Source organism: Pyrgilauda ruficollis, unplaced genomic scaffold (genome assembly GCF_017590135.1).
Source record: "Pyrgilauda ruficollis isolate IOZ18807 unplaced genomic scaffold, ASM1759013v1 scaffold240, whole genome shotgun sequence".
In the NCBI taxonomy this organism is placed as follows: Eukaryota; Metazoa; Chordata; class Aves; order Passeriformes; family Passeridae; genus Pyrgilauda; species Pyrgilauda ruficollis.
In genome coordinates this window covers 160834-186525 of record NW_024523649.1, presented here as the reverse complement: position 1 = coordinate 186525, position 25692 = coordinate 160834, and the positions used below count along the sequence as shown (strand labels likewise).

General features: G+C 39.6%; 1 protein-coding gene across 1 annotated transcript in view; it reads left to right on the top strand.

Annotated features, from left to right (window-relative positions):
- SHB (SH2 domain containing adaptor protein B) overlaps positions 1 to 25692 on the top strand; it is a 58369-nt gene that overhangs the window by 20730 nt on the left and 11947 nt on the right. The window contains exons 3-4 of the mRNA XM_041470168.1: positions 15483 to 15698; positions 21728 to 21899. Coding sequence (XP_041326102.1) covers positions 15483 to 15698; positions 21728 to 21899 — 388 coding nt within the window. The remainder of the gene's footprint in view (positions 1 to 15482; positions 15699 to 21727; positions 21900 to 25692) is intronic.

Here is a 25692-nt window from a genome sequence, read left to right as displayed (position 1 = left end):
AGCAGCACTGGAAATCTTGGGGAGCTCTTCCTAGAAGTGACAAAGAAGGGATGTCTGTGTTCTGAGCATTCCCCATCTTTTGGAGTATAGTGCTAGTGTTACTGTCACCTGCTGCTATCCTGTAGTGCAAAATTCCCTGCAGCTCATGAGGACATATGCTCTGAACAGCTGTGCTGCTTCTTTAAAGTATGCTAGATGCATTGTTAATGAGAAACCTCCTGGGCTTCAGCATCTATTTCAAGTTGTTTCTTACTTAATTTGGAATTTGGACAGACATTCCATTGGGCAATGATTTAAAGGAAAGTAGTTGTTTAGGAGCAATTACAGAAGAGAACATCTTCCTTGGCATTAGGTCTAATGTGCATTAATTGAGTGGTGTTTGAAATAGTGCTGGACCTGCTTCAACACAAGTTCTTACCTTCTCTGAGCAAAGCAATAGATCTCACACATGCTATGAAACCTTACCAGTTTAGAAGCATGTCCAGGTGCCAGGATCATGGGTACTTCTCTTCCTGTCTTCATGAGCACTTCATACCCCATCAGTCATTGTGAGAAGATAAAGCCAGAAAGGGGAGAGAACTAATTTCTGATGTAGTGAGAGACTGTGATGTGTTGTGGTTGCTGCAGCTAGGTGCATCACTAGGCTGGAAACCAGCTGTGCATAAAATTAATACAATTTCTTTATGTTTAAAGATGTCACCTCCCCTAGAAAGATTTAAGGTGTTCTCTCTAATGTTTAATACTTCAAATTTAATTTATTGTTGGTTTTGTTTGTGGGGTTTTTTCCCCATTTCAACACCTTCATCTTGCTCATTTGATTTGATATAGTTTGGAAATGGACTAAATGTGAAACTTGAATCACAAGCTTTAATAAAAATTGAGTTTTTCAGTTTCTTGACTCTTGTTCTCATTAAGACAAAGTTTATGCACAAAATAATGGAAACAAGATATCCAGAACGTTGGAAATGTACATCAGAATTATAGTAGACTACTTGAGGATGCATGTTGAAGGACTGTAGCTTCATTCATTCAATTTGCTTGCTCACTGTCTGATGAATCTGGCCTATGTACTTGCATAAAAAGCAAAGTGAAGGAATAGATGTTTGGGAAAGAGAAACCAATGAGGTCAAAATGCTATTTAACCCGTGCCTGGAGTCTGGAAGACTGGTGTTGGCAAAGAAGCATTAGTTTCAAGCCACTTTTGATGAAGGTGGTTAGTTTGACAAAAACTATCTGCATTCCTAATACAAGCAACATGTGTAATGTATGCAGGTGCTTTTTCCTTGGTCCCTATCTGTGCTTTGCATGCAGCGTTGCCTGTGGCATAGGGAGTTATATGTGTGTTTCTTAACATGCTGCTTTGATTCTATGTCTGTTTTCACTTGCTAGTTACCACAGATCTTCTCTCTACTCCATCCTTCTCATCCCCAGATAAGTTTCAAGATTTTGGACTGCTTTTCTTAAGAAAAATGATGCTTTTAATATTGGATGTGAATTGCCTGTCCCTTCAAGACAGCAATGCTTGTGGCAGCAGTTTGAGTAGCACTGAGGTCTGTGTGGTCCAAGAGGATCTGTAATTTTAGCACTCCAGCAGCTGTGTCTTGGGAAATATGAAAAAGAGAACTGTGACCCTAGAGTCAAAAGAATTCAGTAGATAGGAATATTGGTATTCTTTTGGTTACAAAGGTGAAGGAGTTACTGTTTGGTTTTTTTAAAATTTTGTGTCCTGCTGGCCTGTTCAAGTCCTTTAAATCTCCCTCCCATCTCCCCTCTACCCTCCCTTCCCCAACTCCTACCCTCTTGTACCACGTAAGTTGAATTTGAAGGTAACTCACCTCTCTGGTCATCTACAGGGATAGAAAAGATGTACTTCATCTTGGTGCAAAGGATTCTCTTTGGTAGAACATGCCTGAACATGAAAGTATATGGCCATGAAGGAATCCTCTGCCTGCCGTGTAGAGATTGTTGTGAGTTGTATAAACCCTTAAATTGGATAAAATAAATAAAAATGAAACTGTTTTGCATTTTCCCTTGTAATCAGACCTCTGTAGACTGTGATTCTTTCTGATTTAATCAGTGTTCCATCTGTTCTTTCCATGCCTGGAAAGGCTTAGAGGCAGTGAACACAAACTGAAATAAGAAGTTCATTGAATACAGGGGGGAAAAAAATCTCTCACTATGAGGACACTCAAATTGTGGAGAAGGTTGCCTAGTGAGATTTTGTAGTCTCCATCTTTGGAATTTTTCAGGACTGGACTGAGAAACCAGAATGTGAGTAACCTTCTCTGACTCCATAGCTAAAACATGCTTCGAGTTGTACACTGAACAAGATGACTTCCACGTTTTAAGATCTTGTTTAACCTAGCTTATTTTATGATCCTGCAACTGATTTGTGAAAGTGAGAAGTGGCTGTGAGAGTCAGCATATCCCAGATTAGATTGCTGGAACCCATGTTTGATTAGTCTCAGTTGCTTTCCAGCTTCACCACCATGACAGTATGTTCCCAATGCTGATCCTTTTAAAGCTTTATCTCTGGGAAGATCAGACAGGTGACTGTGAGGCACAAGGAAACAGTCTGCTGAAATGTAGCTTGAGCAGGGGCTTAAGCACAAATATTCTGGTTTTGTGGAGGTAACCCTAGATGGGCAGTATCCATGCTGAAAGCATGCTGTTGAAGCAAGGGAGTCTGACTCTTGACAGCTGTTGACTATCAGTTTGTGGGTGGGGAGGAGCAGAGGCTGAACATATGGGTTTCCAGACTGCACGTGGCCTGTACGTGCACTTCTGGACTCTGTCAGCAGGAATTCTGTGTGCTTTCCAGGTGGAGGTATGATGGAAGCATAGGTGACTGATACCACTGTGGCCTGCCACAGCAAAGGAACACTGTAAGCTCATTTTTGGGTCTGACTGGGAGGAGTGTTATTTTATTAGGTAGGGGGACATCAGAGGTACATCATGCCAGTTTATCAGTTCAGCTCTCAGTCTTCTTAAGCTGGTGCCAGCTCTATTGCTTCTTGCAACATAGCTCAAAAGCAGAACGTGGAGAATTTGTTACATGAATAATCAGCAGTGTGTGGGAGATATGTAGACTGTTGCTGATGAGTTTTACAGGGATTTGTTATATGGACATGTAATAGTGATACTAAAAGAAAAAATGAGACATGCACTTGGGACAAAAAGTGGTACAAAAATCCCTTGTCACACTTGTATGTATCTTCAATTATGCTTTGTATTCCTTTTTTCTTTCCTTTTATTCTTTTGCAAAGAGGCTTTTAGCCAAGGGAAATGTGAAAATGTTTAAGAGCAGCATGTTAATAAACAAGCTAGTGTCAGGACGACAGCCCTGGGAATAGATACTTCTAGCCTAACCTGGATTTATAGTTTTTTAAAGGCAACTAGTGGACTTTACATGTGCTGTCAAGCCAGAAGGAATTTCCACCCTTTCCCCAGCTAGCTGTGCTCAACTCAAAGGTCCTGCTTGGGGGTCCTTTCCCCCTTCCCCGACTCCACCCCAAACTGGTGAGAAATTTTTCTCAGAAGAACTTTCTCAATCATATTCTTTCATACTATACTCTCACATACTCAAATCACTTTGGGATTTTTATCTGTGCTATACAGAAGAGTTAAGTAGGCTCAAAAAAGCTGGTACAGGAAGTACTAGTTAAGCATGAGGTAAACAGAATAGTTCTTCGAAGGAACAAGATATCCTTTCAGCTCTGATATGTTGTCATCTTTATGATGCTTAGCTTGCTAGTAAATGAATAAAATTTTTGCCTGCTGGTTTTGCATCCAGACTCTGGAAATCCCGAGTGACAAAATATGAGTGAAATCTTCAGTAAATTAAGTCTGTTTCTGACATCAGCTATAATGTAGTAGCTAGAGTTTCTCCTGTGCCTTTTCCAGTTAGGAAACCCAAACCAGATGAGTGCTTTCATATTCTTAGAAGTAAATGAGACTTGAAGTTTCAACTGGTTAGTTCTGTGTCTACTTTTGCCACAGAGACTGTACATCTTGCCACAGCAGTTTACCAACAGTTTAGTGTGGCTTCACAGCAGTGTCATAGAATGAACTTAAAACTTCAGTGAGAAGTGGTGAGTAACAAAATTTTTGTGTTCTTAGCATTTTATGTAGGGTGGCAAAAACGTAGTACAGCTTCTTTCTTTCTATGTTTTCTGGCTGTGAAGAGCTGTGCTTGAAAATGCTCCTTTGGAGGAGCTCAAACGTCTATGCAAACCCAGCTGTTCATTACCATTCTGGCTGCTAAAATTATTAGAGGCAATTGTCTGCAGGAGCAGCCTGTTCCTTTTTGCTGAGGTCAGGTAAGCCTCCTCTGGTTTTGGTGTGTGTTGGTGTGCTATATGTGCATTATGTTTGTTATCCCTATGCAGGTAAAGACCTAGGAAGCCTTCAGTGTGTTTCTGCTTCCTGATGGATTGTGTTGTGCTACTGTGATTAAATTTGTTGAATAATACCAATTGTACAAATAGCAGATGGAAATATTCAGTCTTTATGTGGGCTTGAACAAGGCTATGCATTGTTCAGTTTCATGTGTAAGGTGCCTTGAAGTGGGAGAGTCCACATACATCTTGGTTTTATGCAGCAGGATGTAGGCATGCAAAACTGATGCTATTGCAGGTTACACTAACAATTAAGAGCAACACAGGTAAACCTGGGGGAAATTAGGTTTGCCTGAAGGAACTCTGTTTGCTTTCAGTTCTGCATTCATTTTCTGTGGATAATTTGAAAATTGCTGTGATGAAGCAGAGGGTTTTCTGCTGTTCTGGCTCTTGTATTTTGTACAGTAAACATCAGTTGCACTTATCTGGGATGGGCTGCAAGACAGAAAAGCATGAACTTTTTCTAAGCAAGTCCTGCAGCAGCAATTATGGCTCTAATGCAGCCTGAGATTGTCTTAAAGGTGTCTGTGCTGCTGCCTCAGTTGAAATAGAAAGGGAAGGGTGAGATGAAGTGAAAAAAAAGGTGATGTGTTTCATATATACTCTTGATTTTGTATTATATTTTTGCTGAGTTGCATATACTATTGCTCTTTCCTTAGGCTGTGACATGCACCATCACTGAGACCCTGGCATCATGGTAGAATACAGAGCATAACAAAAGACAGCCTCTCCTAACGATTTTTAAAGGATCTTCTTGTATCTGTCTCTTAACACAAACAAAAAAAAATCCCAGCAAAAAATACAGCCTTCCACAATTGCCTCCATGGGTGTGGTTTTGTGCATTGTAAATGTTTCCATGTTCACTGGTTGGTGGTTTAGAGAGGCATATTGGAAAGTAAGAGTGTAACTGGAAAATTTACCAGAAAGTGTTGACTCAGTTGTATGCATCAGGATCATAACTGCAATGAATTTTTATAACATGACATTTTCTGACTTGACCTAATTGGAAAATATTAAATATTGCTCTTCTAGATTTGTGATACTTCCATTGCAAGATGTGAAAAAAGTACTGATTTATGATGTTTGCACAACTGTCATTTGCTTTCTTAAAGCACCTGTTCTTAATGATCCTGTGCTGAATGCAAACCAGATATATTTGCTGTTATGTGTCGTGTAAGCACAAATGCTCTTGAGTGATGATGTGATAGACTGTATACTGCATACATGCAAACACTGCTGCGTGTTCTGTACTGTTATATAAGTCCTGTCCAAGGGGAAAACCCAACACTGTGTAACTGACAGATTACTCTGCAAGTGGGCTTTAACTAGGAATGGACATCCAATCAGGGTTTACCTGAGTACTATAATAATTACAGATAAATCTGCAAAAACGGATAAGGTACTGAATATTAGCAGCTGCGCAGCTCAGTGCAGAGTATTTGAAACCTACAAATGCTAACACAAGTTTCTCCTTCCATCAATCTCTTGCTGACCTATTTGACACAATGAGTAAAGAGATCATAGGCCAAAGGGGATGAGTTGAAACATTTTCCCAGTAATTTCAGTGTTCATATCCCTGTCACTTTTTCTCTGCTGTCATTTAATGCATGCAAGGCCTTGGATTGTGATAAGCAAAATCTATGGTTGCATGTAATGACAACTGAGCAGCTTTCTTCATTTAATCATGGTAAGGTAGAATTCTAAACTAAACCATTTTTTCTCCAGGGCTCAACAGTAAATGCAAACCATTTTTTATGTCTGCATTAATGATTCTTATGGTATGCATGTGCAGGGCTGTGCTAGACTTTAAATTTACATTGGAGTTTAACATTTGGAGTTAAATTTGAAAGCATGTATGTCCAAGAGGTGGTGATTCATCTTCATTAGGTGCTTAGGTGCTGATCAGAATTCCTAGCTTATCCCTGTAACTTAGTTTGAATGACAGAACAGAAAGATTGCAACTAGGACAATACTTCCCTTTGGGAAAGCATGTAGAAGTGGGGAAAATTCCAAATAACCACGGTGGCTGATCTCTGCTGCTTGCAACTTGCCAGTTGGAAAATTGCAAATGATCACTGTGGCAAATAATCACTGTGTCTGTTCCTTGCAGAGAACAGTAGAAAAACCAGATGGTTTAGCCTGCAGATGCTGTGTGGCTTTTAAGTCCTGCCAAAGGAGGAAACAGTACTGATAGTGCCTGCTCTTCCTGGGATGCTGGCTGGGCAAAGAGCTCCTAAAAATGCATCAGATATTGCTCCCAAAGCTTTGACTTCTCTTTGTTTTCTTAGCATTTTTCTTTTTAAAAATTACTAATAAAGATAAAATAATGGGCATTAGTTACCAGGAAGGCTTCAGGCTATGTTTTCAGCTGGCAGTTGGGGGGTTTTGAGCTTTTTTTGGTTGGTTGGTTTTCGGGTTTTTTTTAATCATGGTGACACAATCATTCACAGGCTGGATGAAAACAATGCACAATTCACATTTCTGTGTTCATCTTGATGATGTAGCCACCAGGTCTATGGAATAAATCTGTTGCAGGAATTATTAAGTAGCAGTTCTTCTCCCTGCCTTGTACACTCTATGGCAAATGCTAGCAGGTGGCTAAAAGAAGATAACATGTCTCATCTAGCTGAGTATACGCCTTATCTGAGTTTGTTAAATCAGATATGGCATTTCTTCTGGCTACAAAAATCTAATGCCTTACTGTACCATGTAAGTTGTACCTGTAGGGAACTTCTTCCCACTGTTTGTACCACAGGGAGGAAGTCTGGAGGGAGGCCTCTTATCTATTCGTCCTTCTCTGCCCTCTCCCACATCCCTAGGAGGCTGTGCTCAAAGTCAGTAACATGCAGAAAAGATAACTCCTTTCTGCATAATTCTCATAGAATTAAACCTCCAGCTCTCAGGAAACAGTTCCCTATTTTGTCTTCGTCATCTAAACTCCCTTTTGCTCCCATCTGGTTATTCCTTGCAATGTCATTCTGAGTGTATAAATATATATATATATATTTATACTCGTTAAAAATAATTTTGATCAGTGCTTATCTCATTTGATAATTTGATTCTTTTGGGTAAGCTTTCAGCAAAAAGAGACTCTTATACGCAGACATGATGCAAGAAATTATCTTCCTTCTGTGTGAGTCTTGAAGTGCATTTAAATTATGAATGGTTTCTTCTTCCACTCCTGCCCTCTCTCAAGGTTTCTTCTTCCACTCCTGCCCTCTCTCAAGGTGTGTTCATGAAGAGCACTGGCAAGGGCATGGGGGGCATCGGTAACAGTCATGAGCAGCAGGACTGGTATAACTGCAGGAAACAGCCATATTCACTATAAACTTCTCTGCCCTGACATGGGGCAGTTTTAGCTTGTTTAAAATATTTATTTAGACTTTGCTGTTAGGATGGCTTTCAAGGACAATTTATTCTGTTAGTGCTAATCTTAAAACAGATCTTTTGGGACACTGTGATTTGTGTCCTGGGCTCATGAGAACCCTTGTACTAACTGGCATACATGGAAATCCCAGCACAGCGTTCTGTGCTGGGAGGGCTTCTGTTCCCTCTTACCTCAAGAAAAGAGTGTTCTTTTACACAGTTTAGAAGTTTTGGAGTATGGAATGGGGATCTTGAATGTTTTGGTTTGCACTGTTGCCAACTGGGTTGCTGTGTTTAGGCCATGAAACAATGATTATTGAATCCCAAAGGTCAGTACTCCAGGCAGGTCAAGAAAACTTATAAAAAAGCCAGGAATATAGCACTGTGATGTAACTGGCTGTAGCAACATCTGGAGTTGCTTTTGATCAAGCAGCAGTAAATGTACAGAGTTGTGGAGTTTTTTTGATTCTTTGTACCCTTATCTAAATAAAAAGGGCATCCCTACTCCTCTTCTGTCTTACTGAAAAATGTGCAAGGAGTAAGTAGGTCAGCAGCATTAATGCACCTCCAAAGAGGCCAAGTCTGCAGAAATCAAGAATTTTAAACTGACAGTTAAACAGTTAAACACTGCTTGCTTATCAGAAAATATGATGTTGAGGTGGAAGGCTTTATAAAATAAATTTCTGCCTCCAGGGAACTGAAGAAAGTTATTTTTTTTTATTTCTTTGCCTCTGCCAAAGAAAAATACGTCTCCAAAGATAATTTTCATGTCCTTTAGAAAGAGTATGGCTGTGCTTCCAGGCCACCAGGATTTAGGTTTTCTTCCCATGTGTTTTGTTTTTTTAATCAGCATCCTTTGACTCCACCAACACCCACCCCTCCTCTTCCTCACCCTTCCCACCCACAAAGACAAATGTGTGCTTCCTGTCTTCTTGGCAGGGTAGTGGTTGCTTGTTTTAATTCAGTACATACCTTCTGTGGAAAATATTAATGGGGTTTTTTTGCTGTTTTATTGATACTTATCAGAAACGGTCTTCTCCTTGCCTGCCCCTCCTCTGACTGGCCTAACAACTTTTCTTTATCAGGATTGTTGGAATGTAAGTTTGCTTTGAATGCTTTTTCCTGGGGTAATGAGTCATACTTGGACTTTAGTAGTATTTCCGGCATGATGCAGGCAACGTGAAGATGTTGGTTTTCACATCATGTGGTTATGCCAAGCCCTCACAAGGAACAGGGGAACAAATGTCTGTTCATTCCTGGAAAGTGGCTCACTTCACTGAGTCATTTGGCTTCTGTTTGGAAGAAAAGATGAGGGAAGGAAGATCTCATATCCAGCTTTTCCTGTAGCAAAATCTGGAATAATTACTATTGGGTAGCAGTTGCTGCAGTCTCAAAGCAAAATAACCCTCTCTGGCACTGGAATATAATTGGTGTTCCCTTGTGTCCCAGCAGTTAGAGGCATCCAGCTGGATCTGGAAGCAGAGGAAAAAGCAGTTTGCTTTCTGGTAACCTGAGGTGAAATTTGAACAGAGGTAAAACTTAGCTTCTTTAGTGAATAGGCTTTGCAGTAATAAAATGAGAATTCTGCATCACAAGTCCTGAAATATTGTCAGGCTATCTTTCCAAAATGGATGTGAAAAGAAACAGTGATGGCGAGGCTTGGATAAGTAAGCAGTTGGCTGAATATTTTTATCTGTTTATCTGGGAATTAATTCAATGGAAGCAAATGTTCATATCAGGGTGATCTTTGCATTAATCTGTCTTATGCCTGCAGCAAACTGGCAAGTTACTGGTTGATTGTTGCCTGCCCATACACCTGGAGCAAACAGCTCACTGCCCTTCAATGTGATTACTTGCCAGTTCAGTGATTTTCCATTAGAGGCCTCAAGAGCAGAACATGTGTAAAGCAGAGGTTTGAGCATTTCAGAGAAACTTAGGCCTTGATAGCAAGCACTCTGCAGATGGGTCTTTGTTGTCTGTGATCAGATCTGGCCCTGATGTGACCTTTACCTGCTAGAGATTGCCAGGCTGTCAGGATAAGGTGGGGGGAAATGCATCAGATGCTCAGCAATACCTCTCAATGTGAACCTGAGCATTTTCAAGTTTCTTTCTGCTTCCACTGATAACTTCTGGCTTTCAGTGATAGGTGAGAATACAAGAAATGCAGTTGGCTGTTGTCCTCAAACAGGCCTTGCTCCTGAGTTATGTTGTCACATACTTTTTTTTTTTTTTTTTTTTTTTTTTTTTAATACGGTATTTTTTTTTTCCCAGACTTATCCACAAAAAGCCAGTGTGCTTATAGCAAGTCTCCAAACACTTTGTGGACTGCCCTTTCAGGGCTTTTGAAGATAGTGTTTGAATTCACATTCCACAAGTTCTGCTGTTCATAATTCTGCTCTGACTATCCTAGTTAAAGACAGGTGAGCCTGTTCTGTCAGTGCAGAAACACTCCCTCTCCCTATGGGGAATTTTGTGTATATAGGATGAAAAGATGCAAGAAGTTGACTCTCTTAAGGGTAGAGTTGTTTGCTTGCTTGCTTTAATTAAATACCTGTATCTTTCTGATAATAAATGTTTGATCTGTCTGTGTGCCTTGAAAAGTTTTGTGAGTTACAGATAAAGTCGCTTCAGTGTTGAGATCCTGGAATCTCTGGTAGATTTGAGTGACACAAATGCATTCAGCGGGAATAGCAGCACAGTATTTGGTGTTCACTGCAGCCTGGTTACAGTTTTGCATGTAGTTAATAGCAGGTTGTGGTTTTAATTTGGTTAGTGGGAAACTAAATCCAGGTCAGTGGGGTTGAAGTTATTTAAATGCTGACTTCTGGAAAGAGAGCAGAAAAAAAGCAACCATCTCTAGTCTGAATCCAGAGGTAGGAGGACAGAAATTCTTCAAGCTGACAGCTTGATGCCTGTCCTCTGTAAAACCTGATTCCATCATAGTGTTTACATGTTAATGTGTGTTAAATAAATGAATGAAAAAATCTACCTGACTTCCTGCAAATAACTATGTATTTGAACAAGTTTAACTGCATGCAAAAATGACCTTGAAAATTATTATACTTGCATTAAAGGGTTTCTAGCAACAGCTGCTTGTTGGAGTTAGGAGTATTTCCAAGTATTTTGATTCATGCTTTCTGAAATAGGATGAAGTTTTATTCAGCAATGTGGCCAGATAAACTCTGAGTTCTGTACTGTTGAATGGAGCTGAGTGCAGCTAAATGTCCCCTGTTTGAAAATCCCTTCAATAGAATTCTGTTCTCTTTCCTGAGTATTGCTCTTAGGCTTGGGTACAAAGGGCTTTGATAACCCTTGTTCTTTTCTTGAAAGTCAATTTCAGTGCTAGCTTTTCAAAAGTTGACCTTGCATCTTTGTACTGTTTCCAGCATGAGACCTTCATAGTCAGATTTGTCTCACTAGGACAGGGCTTTTGGCTGGAGAAAGCAGCTGAGGAACTGGTAGGACTGTCATTTTAATTTGGCACTAGACTTGAAAGCGGTAGCTGAGATGGAGAGGGGTCTGGTTTATCACTTTTGTGCCTATGTGTGGGCCAGTGCACTTTGAAATCTGACGTACTGGCAAGTCAAAACAGCTTTATTGTGCTGCTGTTGATCAGTCTGTAAGTTAATGTGACTATATCCAATTCCACTGTAGTTTTCCCTGGTTTTTAGTCGAGCACGCATAAAGTACAGATGGTTGTCAGACTGATAAAGAACCACTTATGTCTGTCTTACCACTGATGGTGTGATTTGTTGCATGTAATATGTTTAAAAGGTTTCCCAATAGAATAGCAGAGGTTGAAAAAATCAGGCAGTTGGTGTAAGGTAGTGATTTTGTCTCCTGCAGGTTTAGACTCTTCCTGAATATTAGATGTGGATGAGCAAGATGTGCTGTTACTGTGATGCAGGAACCCCAACATACACAGAGTCATTGTTCATTGTCTTTCACCACACAGGAGAACAAGAATTCTTGCAAGCCCTTAACTTCAGAGAACCTCTCTGTAACTAACATTCCTTACGTGATTGTGGCAGTAAGACTCCTGCGTTTTGCTTGTTTAGTGTTTCATCAAAAGATATGTTAAAAATGGGCTGTAAATGGGATTGAGTTTATTACTGCCTGGTGGCATTTACAGATGTGCTTGATTTGGGAAAATGGGCTTTTATGTTATCAGAACTTTTTTCTATAGTGCAACTACATTGTTTGACCTCTTGTTACTGCATGCTTGAGTTTGAGATGAAGGAAATATCTATTGGCATCTGGCCATTGTAGAATGGTCTGGTTGTTTTTTTAGTCTGTTGCATCCTTTTGGAAGCTGTAGAAGTTTACCTGTTGGGTTCAGTAAGCAGTAAGGAAATGTTGAAAACATTTCTTTGTTGGCTTCATAGCTGTTCTGTTCCCTTGATGGGGTCCCCTAATTCTCTTCAAACTATTTTCAGGAATATAGTGCATCTATGTGTAATCCTGTTCAGTTATTTAGGGCTATTAAGTTATTCGGTGTGGCTGATGTGGCTGCATGTCCTGTGGAGTTCTGTTCTGTAAGTGAGTATCAGAGTTGTTCACCAAGTAGGAAGAACAATGTTGAGTCTTGTATCTCATAGTGTTGTTTCAGTTTTGTTATCTCTCCTAGTCAAGTTCTTGGTTTTACATAGGAGTCCAAACTTCTGGAGCCTGTTCCTGTAATAACCGCTAATCTGTGAGAACAAGAATTGTCTGTAGGAGTCTTCCAGGCTGCTAGCAAAATTAGTGCTTTCAAAACTTCAGTTGTTACTTCTTCTGATAGCTATTAACTTAATGCTGAATTGTATACAAATGTACTTTTAATCAAAAATAAGGATTCCAATTATATAGTTCATAAAACTGAATTTCTAAAGAAACAGTTAAATTAACATAGTTTTTTGCTTCCTAATCTGTCCAAAGACTTTAGCCCTTAGAGCTGTCACTGTTAGAGGCTGTAAAATTATCATAAGAAATGCTTCATACAAATGTGCTTTTGTCTTCTACTATTTGATTCTTGAATACCAAGTTTGCACTGAGCTATCTGTGTGTATAATGCTAACACTGCTTATGGTACAGATTCAGCTGTGCTGTCATTTATTGAAAGGAACGTTTTCTGATTTAGCTTTTAGTAAAATTACTTTTATTTACAAATACTCTGAAAGGTGAATTTTCAAGCATATTTATACAAAGCTTTACAAAAGAGATTGGAGATATGTGTGTGGAAAGTGTATGTACATACATTCATATGTTTTTATATATCACAGAATCACAGACTATGGTGAGTTGGAAGGGATACACAAGGTTCATTAAGTTCAGCTCCTGGCCCTGCACACTCTCCATCTAGGTTGTAGCTTTTCCTAGAAAAACTTTTCTGCTTTAGAATCAAATATTCATAATTTTTCTTATTATGCTTCCTGAATATGAACCACCTTCTACTTACTGGTAAACTTTTCTGTATGGCCTGATGCTTTGGTCTTCTGGGTAAAAGAAAAATGTCAGGCAAGAATTCTTGTATATGCTCACACACAAAGAGCCAAGTGCAAGAGCTGTATTTGGCACACAAATTTGTGTTTGGCACTTTCAACTTATATGGCTTTTGTTCCTCAGAAATGCACATTTCGTGGGGTAGCATTGACTGGGTCCACAGTACTGAAAGGCAAAAAGATACATAGGATTTTTCTGACTTCTGATAAAAACAAAATGTTTATCTTTTTGAACCAGAGTATTCAAGAGAGCAGTGTATTCTTTATTTTACAGGTTTTTTTCTCAACGCATCATTTTTTCTTGATGTGGTTGTTCATAACTAGAAATGAACAGGATGTATCTTGCTTGTAGCATCAATTTTGGTGTATATTACTTCAAAATTACTTTATTTTTAATGGATAAATTAAATAAGGGTTTTTTTCAAGCAATAAGGGCACTGTCATTTTGCAGACTTTCCATTGCACTTTGAAGTGGTTTGGAGAAGTTACTTGATTATAATATTCTTGTTGATATATGATTTGATTTATGACTTTTGTTGTTTCAACAGAGAACTGCTCTAGATCTTTGCTTCATTTGTAGCTTTAAAAGTTCTCTCTCTGAGTCTTTTCATAACTTAGCAATTTGCTACATTATTGGTGTTCTTATTTTGTTTTTGCAGTGGTCAGTATAATCACACAACATCTGAAGTTGGAAGGGACCTCTTGATATTATCTAATAAAAAAATCCTGTTCAAGCAGGTTCAGCCAAAATAGGTTGCCCATAACTATGTCCAGTCAGATCTTGAATATTTCCAAAGATGGATACTTCACAGCCTCTCCAGGCAACTTATTTCTATGTTTGACCATTATCACAGTCAAAATGTGTTTTCTTGTGTTCACATGGAATTGCATATGTTTTGACTTGTGCCTGTTACATCTTGGCCCGTCACTGGGTACTGTCAATAAAAGTCTGTCTCAGTCTTCTCTCTCTTCCTTCAGGTATTTATATGCATTGATAATGTCCCCACAAAAACTTATTTTCTCCCAGCTAGCCAGTCTCAACTCTTTTAGTTTCTCCTCATATGAAAAGTAACCCCATTATTGAGCTTCATGGCCTTTTGCTGAAACTTTCTGCTGTATTCTGTGTTTTTCTTGTGCTGGGCAGGTGAGAACTGGGCCCAGCAGTCCAGATGTGGCCTCACCAGTGCTGAGTAGAGGGAAGAATCACATCTCTTGATCTGCATTCAGCATTCCTGGTGCACACCAGGGTGGGTTGTCCCTCATTCCTGTGAGGGTGCATTGCTGGCTTGTGTTTCACTTGCTACCATACAGGACCCCAAAGTTGCTGAGCAGCTTTCTAGTCCATTTGTCTTCCAGCCTCCCTGGGTCCCTTTGAATGGTAGCACAGCCTCCTGGTCTATGATTCACTCCACCCAGTTTTGTATCAGTAGATGGAGGGACCGTGGCTTTGCCTAACCAAGGCTCTGTAAACGCCAAAGAATGAAGATACTTCCCCTGACCTATTCCTTCCACTTCTCGTAACCTGTCCCGGGGCTGCACCTCACACGAGGGGAAGAAGGTACCCACAATGTACCACTTGGATCTCTTGAGCTGCCTCTTGTGCCTGTTTCTCCTTATTGTTTCTTCTGATTCTGCCCAAGAAGATTTGGTTCTGACTGCTTTTCAGGCAGCTGAGAGTTGCTGTTACAATCCCCTTGATGTGAGATAAGCTATAATGCTTTTGTTTACTGTTCTTACTCTAGTCCTAGCTCATTTTTTGCAGATATTCTGTAGGTGTAAGTGCAGACAATTTTTTTTTCTTTTATCAGCATATGCAATTGTACTGTGGGATTTATTTTTATGTTCTTTGTGTCTTCAAATTTCACTTCAGAACCATCTCCTCCTGAAGAGCTAACTATACACAAATCTCAGTGTTCTTGGGAATTGATGTACAGTTGCTTGTGAGTGTACTTTTTTTAGCAGCTGAGAGGGATTGTGTGCTTCCTGCAATCTGCCTCTGCACAAGCTGGGAAATGTTGGTGGAGGCATGAAGCTGTGGTGGTTAACTGGAGCAAACTTTTGCTTCCAGCAAAAGTTACCAATGTAGAGGTAGAATTTAGAAGTCTTGTACAAGCTTGTCATCTCTATAATTACGTGGCTATTAAGAAATGGGTGGAAGTTGAATGCTCTAAAATTATAGACTGTAATGATAAGACATGGTTAGTAGTGATTCTGATGCAATTTTCCTCCTTGCCAACAGAGTTTCAACAGCAGGAAGGCATGAAGTCCCATCAGAAAAACATGCAGCTCTATGACACACCCTATGAACCAGAAGGCAGCGGTGTGGAATCCGATTCTGAAAGTGTGGTGAGTCGCCGTTTACGAGAAAGCAAATTGCCACAGGATGATGACAGGCCTGCAGATGAGTATGATCAGCCGTGGGAGTGGAACAAAGTCAGCATCCCAGCTTTGGCAGGTAGGGATTCCTAGATCCCAGCCTCAAAATTCCTTCTCACAGTTATACCATATATACTTGCCTTTGGGGTAAATCAAATACTTATGCTCTTTTGTGTATGTGTGTGTGAAGAAATGTCTGAAAAGTGAATGTGGGTCATCTCAAGTCTTCACCTGCTGCAGAAATACTGAACTGCACTTTTTGTTTGGTACTTCAGCCAACCTCTTGTCAATCATCTTAGCACTTGTTTCATAAAAGTAAAACTTCTGATTCTCCCACTCCTTCTCCCTACCCTCATTTTAATGGATGGGATGTAGATAGTGTTTATTGTTGAGTATCTCTGTGGTGAGGAAGTTGCTTTGCAGGGTCCTGAAATTGTAGAGCTATTCTCAAGGGGACTGTGTGATGAAGTGTTGGGGGCAAGATGGGAAGAAAAGAGGTGTGGCTCTGGGACCGAGCATGGAAGAAGCCTGAGAGCACTGATTACTGGGTAGTCATTGTGCATTTACCCTAGATAAATCCTACTCGACAAACCTGTTTGCCTTCTGTATTAAAACTACTAGATCTCTTAATGGAAAGAGAGCAGTAGTTGTCATCTGTGTAGACTTTAGCTTTCAGCATGTTGTGCTGTGGCATCAGCAGTGTTTGGAATGTTGTAGCCCAGATGGGTGGACTAGTACATCTGCGAAAACCTTTCAGAGTCATTGACCTCAAAGGGTAGTGTTAGTGATTCATACTCTTCCTGGAATCTGGTTACAAGTGTGATTCCTCCAAGCATATGTTCTGGAACCCTTGCTGTTTAGCATAGTTATTAGTAACCAAGAGCAGAAGGAGAGGAAATGCCCCTTATCAAGCTTGGAATAACAGCCAAGAGAGGGGAGGGTGTGTATTAAGCTGCCATTCTGAGGGACTTGAGTAGGCTGGAGAAATGGACTGACAACAAGCTTACAAAACCTAATGAAAACAGACCCAAAGACTAGTATCTGGAGCAAACTAACCCCCTGCAATGATAATGGACATAGATCTGGTTGACTTGCTGAGCTACAGCTTTGCTAGAAGGGGCTTAACAGTCCTGGGGGAAGTGGACTAAATGTGGCTAGCAATGCTTTTCACCTTGATGAAGGCTAGCAGCATGCTAGCCTGTGTGAATAGAAGCAAGCCAGTGGATAAAGCAAAGTGACTGTTCCTCTTTACTTCATATTTCTATGCATAATGCTGTGGCAGGATTCTGATACAAGAAGGATGTTGATAAACATTTTTGTTAGCACAGAGCCAACAAAATGACAAGAAACTGCAGCACATGACAGCACATGTGAAGAGATGCTGAGAGAACTGGGCTTGCTTAGCCTGGAGAAGAGAAGATTTTGGGTGGGACATAGTGGGAACTTTCTAATGCCTTTGAGGAGATCCTCAATAAGATGGAGCCAGTTTCTTCACAAATGAGCAGGTGTGTGATGGGAAGATGAGATATAAGATGAATTAGTAGAGGTTCTGACTCAAGTTGTTTTTTTCTCCGCAAGAACAGTTAAGTATTGGAAACAATTATTCAAGGAGCTCTTGCAGTCTCCATATCAGATTTTTTTCATCCTGTGGGAAGAAATAAATAGATAAACAACCTGATCTGATCACATAACTTCCCACACAAGATTGGTGATTGTGTGCTACCCAGAAGTAATTTTTCTTTCAAAAACCAGCAACTTCATTGCTTAATAATGATGAGATGCAAGCTGTGGGACCAGTATACATCTGTCTCCAGTGAGATCACATTTCACAAATTTTTCAAACAGTAATAGAGCAGCTACAGAGAAATGGATTTTAAAAGTTAAGTCTAAAGAGTCATATATGGACATATGTAAATTATTATCCTTCATGTATCCTTCATGTATGGTCATGTTATATGAAATTTATGAATTTTAATTAATTTGGATCTTGTCTTAACCTCTGTATTCATCTTTGTGTCCACTTTTTTGGTCTCTGTCAGGTAGATTCTGAAATAGGGTTTTTCTGAGTTGTTTTAAAATAAAGAATCTTAGTTTTGTCTTTTTTTTTATTTATACCTACTTTTCAGTTTTTACTTGTAACTGTAAATTAACAAGGTCAGTCCAATACAAGATTTTATGATTGGCTTATGTGTAGATATTCTTTCAAGTACTATGCAGTTACGAAAGCACACAGAGCAAAATACTGCTTTACAGAATTAATAGACTAAAGAGAGGTTTAATTAAATAGTATTATGATATGGTTGGTTTACTTACAGGTTCAGCATAGAGAATTGTTATTTAAAATAAGAAGAGTAAACACTTTTTGAGATTAATTAGATTTCTCTCATTATGCCTGCCATTCATTATAGATTAATTTGTTTTAGGTACAAGATTATTTTAGGTACAAGAATTTCTTTTGTCACAAAGAAATGTCTAAGCATTGGCTGGAAGCCTGATTGCAAGATGCTGTTTCATCTAGTGTCTCTAGAATTCATCTTTTTCCTAGGAGCAGTAAATGTTTAAAATAAGGAATGAAGAGGTCTAGTTTTGAAGTTCAAAATGGTGGAACACTTCATTGGAGAAGAGTTGATGCCCTGTTGAGATGTATGAAGTGCTCTTCTGACTTAGTCAGTGGTTCCATAGTGTAGCCCAGGAAAGGGTTTTTTCAATTCTTAGCTGAGGTGGAATTTTCTGGAAAGTGCAGTGTTGGTCTAACTATTAAAAATTCTGGCAATGGGTAAGTCCCACTTTTTTTTTGTAGGTAAGGCCTACAATTACCATCTCCCAGTTCTGTGGAACTGTGGAGATCCTGGAGGGACCCTCTGCTGAAACTTTCCTATTTTGTGAAATTCATCTAGAGGGAACAACATACATTTGTGATGAGAATTGCAACAGAGACTTATGCAGCAAATGTTTTTGATTTGTCTGGTGATAGACTGTAGAAACAAACCAAAATTGCCAGCAACACTAGAATTACCATGAACTTAATTACTCATGCAAATCTTTGAAGGAAAAAAATTTTTCTTCTGCCATGATTTCAAGATTTGTTGCTGAAACATTGCTAAAACCTGCTTACCTCCAACCTGGACTTGGAGATTTGTCAGAATGAAAGTGTGCTCAAGCTATGAAGTGTGCTGAGGCTGAGGGCAGTGTGTCTGTGCTCTGACTCCTAAGGATGGGGCTGAGGCTGGTGTCATGCTGGCATTGCGGATGGAGCAAAATGTACATAGCCTGTGGATTTTGCTGTGCTAAAAGATGTGTCTCTGTGTAGCAGAACTGGAATGCAGCATTTTGACTGTCTGCAGCTGGAGTTCTTTCACAAACAAATCTGGGGTTGTTTTATTGGAGGCTGTCCAGCTGAAGCTAAAATGTGGTTTTGATGGCTTTTATGGGAAGCGAGCAGGTCTTGTTAGAACTCCTGCTGAGCTGGGCAGACTGGTTTGCCCAGAAGAGTTGAGGTTGGCAAAATAACAGGAACAAAGTAGCTTCCAGGTACACAAGTCTGGCGAGAAAACGAGATAACACCAGGGAGAGCCCACTGGATAGATAGAAGATAGCATGGGCACTGGAGAATGTCACACCGACACTGGCTTCCACTGAGTTTGTGAGAAATCTGTCCTCTTGAAACTGTTGTGTGGGCACAGAAAACCTTTGGGTAAAGGAAATGCTTGTGAAGTCTGTAAAGCCAGTCTTAGTATTGCTTTACAAAATATGTGACCCTCTCTTACAAAGAGGGTCTCAGTGGTCAGGAGGGCCATTTGGCAGTAGTTTTCAGCACTGATTATGGGCTCATGGAAGGAGGACTCATAAATGCCAAACTTTTTCTGGCTTCTGCTGCTGTTGAATGGAAGGGTGTTGCCTAGGACCCTAAGTGACCTAAAGCAAGGGAGTTCTGGCATGCCACTGTCACAGGGGTAGGGCAGGAATTACAGGGCAGTGGAAGAGAGGCCACATGGAGAGTGTGGAAATATTGCAGTCAGTTTCATAACTGCAGAGGCTGGATATACTTTAGCTTTGTTTAAGAGAGGATTCGTAGCAGCCAAAACTCAGACCTGGTTTGGGTGCGTAGGTACCTGACCGGCTATCACACTTGTCACTTTAATCATCTGCCTGGGTATCCATCCCTTCAAGACTGCTTCTTCCTGGGGAGGAAAAAAAAAAAAAAAAGGCCAGAAGTCCAGACTCATGTCTGAACTTTTCAAACAGAGAAAAAAAAAACCCCAACATTCAAAAGCATCTGAAATTTGACTTTGTCCTGTTTTTGGAGAATAGTTCCTATGCCTTATCATGTTAGTGACTTTATACACAAACATATTGACATTAAAAAAAGAGGGAAGATTTTTAAACTAAAAGAGGAGACATTTAGATTAGACGTTAGGAAGAAATTGTTTAGTCAACGATGGTGAAGCAATGGAGCAGTTTGCTGTGTGTGAATTCTGGATGGCCCTTTCCTGGAACTGTTCAAAGCCAGGTTGGATGAGGCTCTGAATAATATCGTTTAGTGGATGAAATCACTGTCTGTGGTGGCATCTCTCTGCTCTTCGGGGTTTGCAACTAGATAATCATTAATGTCACTTCCAACTCAAGCCATTCTGTGTTCTTGACAAGTTGTTAACAGAACTGAGTTTGTTATGTGAACTGAATTTTTTGGTGTCTGAAAGGTGTTCCTTGTTCAGAAGGTGACAATAAGCTCACTGGGTTTCTGAGAGTACCCAAGGTACATCCAGGTGTTTTTCTTAGAGTTAAATAATACTGCTTGTATATGTCATGGGCAAGTATCCACATGCAGTGTTTCTCCTTGTTACACTAATCAGCTTTCATTATCCAGTAATGAGGTTAAATCTGAGCTTGTATTAAGAAAGAATCAGCATTTTTCCACCATGCATACTTAGGAATGTGATTGAATACATTTGGCTAAATTTTACCCAAAAAAATGTGCCTACTTTCTCTGAGTAGTGGGGGGATTTGGAAGTGTCCTAAGCTTCATGACAAAAGCATAAACAAATTTTTAAAAAACAGCTCTAAAACACTTTCCTCATCCAACATGTCTCTGTGCATTATCTTTCTGAACTTGAACATTGCAGCTGTCTGCTTTAAGACACTTAATACTGTCACTGACATGCCTACTTGGCTGTGTGTTATAGTGAGTTCACTTCTGAGTGCATGAGGCCTATAAGTTTTGTAGGGAGTTCCTTCAGTTTTCCTTGTAACATTTTTCTTCAGTACTGCTGTTGAAACTCACAGGGGCTGATTGAGCTGTTTGTGCTTGTGAGCGCTGTGATTTTTACCTCTTGACACAATGAAGGTTCTTTGCCTGGTCCTCACTAGATGGCCTTAATATACAATCATTTGCAGCTGGGAGTGTTAGTTTTTGATGAAGCAGCAAATCATAGAAGGAAATGAGAGTCAGGAATATGTTGTAGGTAGATTTTCACTGTTCCTGTCAACATTCTGTCCTTTAGTACAGAACAGCTTTGCAAAATAAGTTGTATTTCTTTTCTTGGAATAATATAGTTAGTGAGAGAAATGAAGAAAGGCTATTTTTCTTTTGTCATCTTTCCTAGGCTTTAAAGGCAAAAGTATGCCAGCAAGTATGAGTGGATGCACTGTTAATTCTTTGCTGCTTGACAGTATTTCTGACATGGATGTTAGCTGCCTGATTTGCCCCCAGATCACTGTTAGGATGATACTACATAACCTGAGGCAAACTGATCTTCTCACTTATTTCCTTTTGGAATTATGGCAGGTGACTGAAGGCTTGTTGCTGTTACTTGTTTAACTCCATCAACTCTGGAGGATCAAAGTATCAAATGTCAAGATAAGAAGTAGTTATTATAACAAGGTTTAGAAGAGTGTGAACTTTATTACTGGAAAAACAAGAGAGTTTTAGGACTGTACTCTGCTTAGTAAGAAACACTTTACATCATACATATAACTTTGTAGATAAAGCATCTTCATGCTAGTGGGTATATGTTTATTCTCTCTGGGGCGTGACAACCACTGTAAGTGCTACAACTCTTTTGGTCCTTGCTAACCTTGCCTGGAAGGTAATTATTGTGTATCTTGCAGCTCAGTTTAATGGAAGTGGGAAACGGCAAGCATCTCCTTCTCCCTCAAATGACCAGCACAGGCAATTAAGAGCACCTGGAGGAGGCTTTAAACCTATCAAACATGGCAGTCCAGAATTTTGTGGGATCCTGGGAGAGAGAATAGACCCAACTATTCAACTGGAAAAGCAGATGTAAGTAAGCACAGTAATTGCTCTCTAGCTCTTTGCCTCCCCACTTACAGAAGCAGTAAGTATCCAGATCCTACTGTCCGGCTTCTCTCCTTAGTATCCCCAAAGACTTACCCTTACTAGTCCTGCAAAGTGTAAGTTATTTTTGTGGGGAGAAAAACAGTGATAAACAGGAAACTCATCTCAGAAACAATGAATTTTATCTGTCCAGTACATTCAGTTACTCAATTTTCAACCTTGTTGTTTGTACTGCATTAGGGGAAAAAAGGTTGTTTCTCATATATAACCAAATTCTGTTTAAAGGTGCTGCATGAAACCAATATATTTGTGGCTGCAGAGCATATTTCTAATACATCAGATTTGCCTTGTATCTGGCAGTGATTCTCCTCTAGGGAGAGAATGATAAGACCACTTAAACAGCTGTCAGAAAAAAGATTATTTCTACCCTTATGCTATCAAACTTGAGAGCAGTATTTAGATGCACTTCTATCAGCTTCAAATTCAGGTTCTAGGTGAATTCCCTGTAGTAAATGTTTGGTATCCACAAGCATGGTCCCTGTCCTGCCTTTTTGTTGACCTTCCTTGAACAATTTGGACAGACTGGCTTGTGTGGTGGAATGACTCACTGTCCTGTATCATATCAAAGGTGCAGCCTCAGAGAAGGGGCCAGAATTCCTGCTACACAGAGAAAAATCCTGAAAAGTGAAAAAGTAGTGCAATTTACAAAAGTTGACTGATATTCCTGATCACTGAGAAGCCAGTGGATTAATGCAATAAAGTGAAGAAGCTGCATCTTGAATCCCTGAAGGCTGTCCACTCCAGAAGCTGTCATTCTGGGTTAGAGGCAGAATTTATTTGCACTGGAGAGGGAGGGCATAATTTAGCATGGATGTGAGTATGCACTTTGTGAGAATACTTTGTTCCTTAATGCTAGTGGCGTTGAGAGGATTAAGAATCCTTTTACACTTTTTCAGGCAGTATTTGGAAGCTTAAAACAGCTTTGAAACAGAGAATATCATCCGCATGTTGTCATGTTCCATCTAATCAACCTCAGCCTTTGAACCATCTGCCCATTGACTGATTGTATGCTTATCTCCAGTAGAGGAAGTAGCAACCATTATTGTGAAATCAGCCACTGATACTGTTAGGTAAATAACTAAAAGGCTGTAAATTTAACTGTAGATTTGGTCCTCCCAGTTGAGTAGTTGCAGTTCACCAAAGTCACTCTCCCAGTCCCAAATACATTAAAAATAACTGCAGGAAGGTGAGTTTCTGTTACTGAATTTTTGACTCACAGATATGCTGTGGTGTTGTTCTGTCTTTTAGTATAACTGCAGTTAAATGTTGCAATTTAAAACTGCAGGTCTAGTTTTTCCTTAACTATTCAAATGTCAGTGACATGAGGTTTGTGTTTTTTTGGTTTTTTTGGATCAAATCTAAAATGAATGCAGTTAACAATGATGTATCATAAAGTGAAAGAGTCCACATTTATTTTAACAGAGAATATTTGTATTAATTCAAATTACTCGTTTTACTAGTGTGAGACCTCTCCACAGCACATGCCAAACCCTTCCTTCTTTTTCTGCAAAAGTGGAGTCTGTTTTTGCAGAAAGGAATACAACATCTAAAGAAAAGGATTCACACAAATTGGCAAGTGGATGGGTAGGTTAGGATATTCCCTGAACAGGCAGAAATATCAATGTGAGTTAGTGTATTAAGAAAATATTTTCAGTTACTTGTGACTGAGGAATCTGTAACGATGAACTTATTAACTCATGGACCCAGGGGAATCAAAGTAATTTGTTCTATTTCCTCAATAACAGTGTAAAGAAATAGTGTGTTCTGCTGTTTCCATTGTCTTATTGAAAGTGAATCCCTCCCAGCCTTATAATCAAGATCTTGTGGTTTCCTGTTTTGTTTTAACTCAGAAACAGAGTAGTGTTGTGCATTATATAAGCTGTAATAGCTTATTATACTTACTGTATAATTGATGCTGCTCTCCTGTCTTCAGTGGAGTTGTGGCCCCTTAGTGGCCGAAACCTTACCATGGACAAAGAAAGGGATATCAGGAAGAGCATTCTGTAAATCATAATCAGGGCACTTAAAAACTTGGGAGGAGATCCTGTTAAGGGTCAAAGTGTGCGATTATGTTAGAATATTGCTTTCAGGTTTGCATTATGTGCTTGTGTTTTCCAGGATATCTTAGAAGACATTCCATGCTTTTGCACTGGTGTCTTTCACAAGCTGTCATTGCACTTTTTTAAGACCACATCACTGCTATTTGAATTTTTGACCTTTCTTCACAAGTGCTTGTATGCTGACATTTGAAAAAATGAACACACCCAGGACAAACAGACCCAATACAGTTGAACAACAAATCTCTCAGGAACTTAAAGCTGATTATAAGCACTTTGCTTATCACACTAGGTAGCTGGAACAGGAGCAATCAGAATGTCCCAATTACATGGGCATATGACTCACAAACAATTACACTTCTGGATACTGCTTACTGTCAGGTGTAGCCAAAACAGCTTCCAGACGTCATATCTGAATCAGATGTCTCATCCGCTGTTTACTTTCAACTCTTAAAAGCAAGTTTTTCTTCCTCAAACCAGCCCTATGTTCTTTTTCCATTTCTCTCTGAATATCAGAGTTCAGCATCTCCCTTATTTTGGTAAGGTAATATTTCACCTTTGTTTTATTTGGCCCTTTGGGGAGAAAAGAAAATAAAGACAATTGTAGCTAACAGGAAAAGTTTTTAAATTCTCCCAGATCCATTTCTTGATTCACACTTGTGTTAATATTATTCCATCACACTTAGAAGGCAATCTAGTCTTTAAATTGCTTGTTAGGAAATACCTTTCACCAGTAAATATCTAATGGGAGATGAGGAAGAGACTGCCTGAAATCATTTGTGTCTGTGTCTCCATCTTAGTTGTGAAGTGATGAAGCTGTTAGGGCCTCCCTTTCTAGTCGGTCTTGACTATACAAATATAACCTCTCTTTAGTTTCCTCTAATGCAGACTTTGGTTTTAATCAAGCACTCAATGAATTTTTAATTTGGACACTAACTTTATTCTTTTAGCACATTCATCAGATTTGATAATGGAGACACCAGCAAAAGGCAGTTAAGGGAATGATTTCTGTCAAAGAGGCTTATCTGGTCTTTATTCACCTACCTTTTAGTTGGAGCATCTTTCTTAGAGTAGGAACAAATGGAATGAACCTCTTTTACACAAAGCAAACAATGGTTCCTGGTAAGAACAGACAGAGAGCACTTCTGATGTGTTCATTGTCTTGCTTAGGCAGATGTGGTAGTGTCACATACTGTTTCAAAGTGCACCTGGCAATTGCAGGGAGGGAGAGATCTTCCTCAGTGCCACATTTGACACAGTACAGGTCCAGACACATTAAATTGCTCTGGAAACTTAGGGAAGGGTCAAAATGCTTACTCCTGGAGTCTCAGATTTTGCAAGCTGATAGAGAGCAGCATGCACTGAGAAGCTTCCATTTTTGCAGTGGCTAGTTCAATGAAAGACCCACCTCTCCTCACCCAATTTCCTTTTTTCCCCTGAGTTGTTCACATCACTCCACAGATCTACCAGAGATTTATCTAAAGCTCTCAGAATTGCCACAGCTTTGTTTAGAATGTGCCTTTTTGATAGATCTTCACACTTTATCACTCTTCTCCTTTTTCAAAGATTTATTTTAGCAAATCTTTTCCACTGTTAACTGTTCATATTTTCCACATGTGGTCTTCAGTGTCTTTGCTTTTGTTGTTATTTTGTGTATTAGT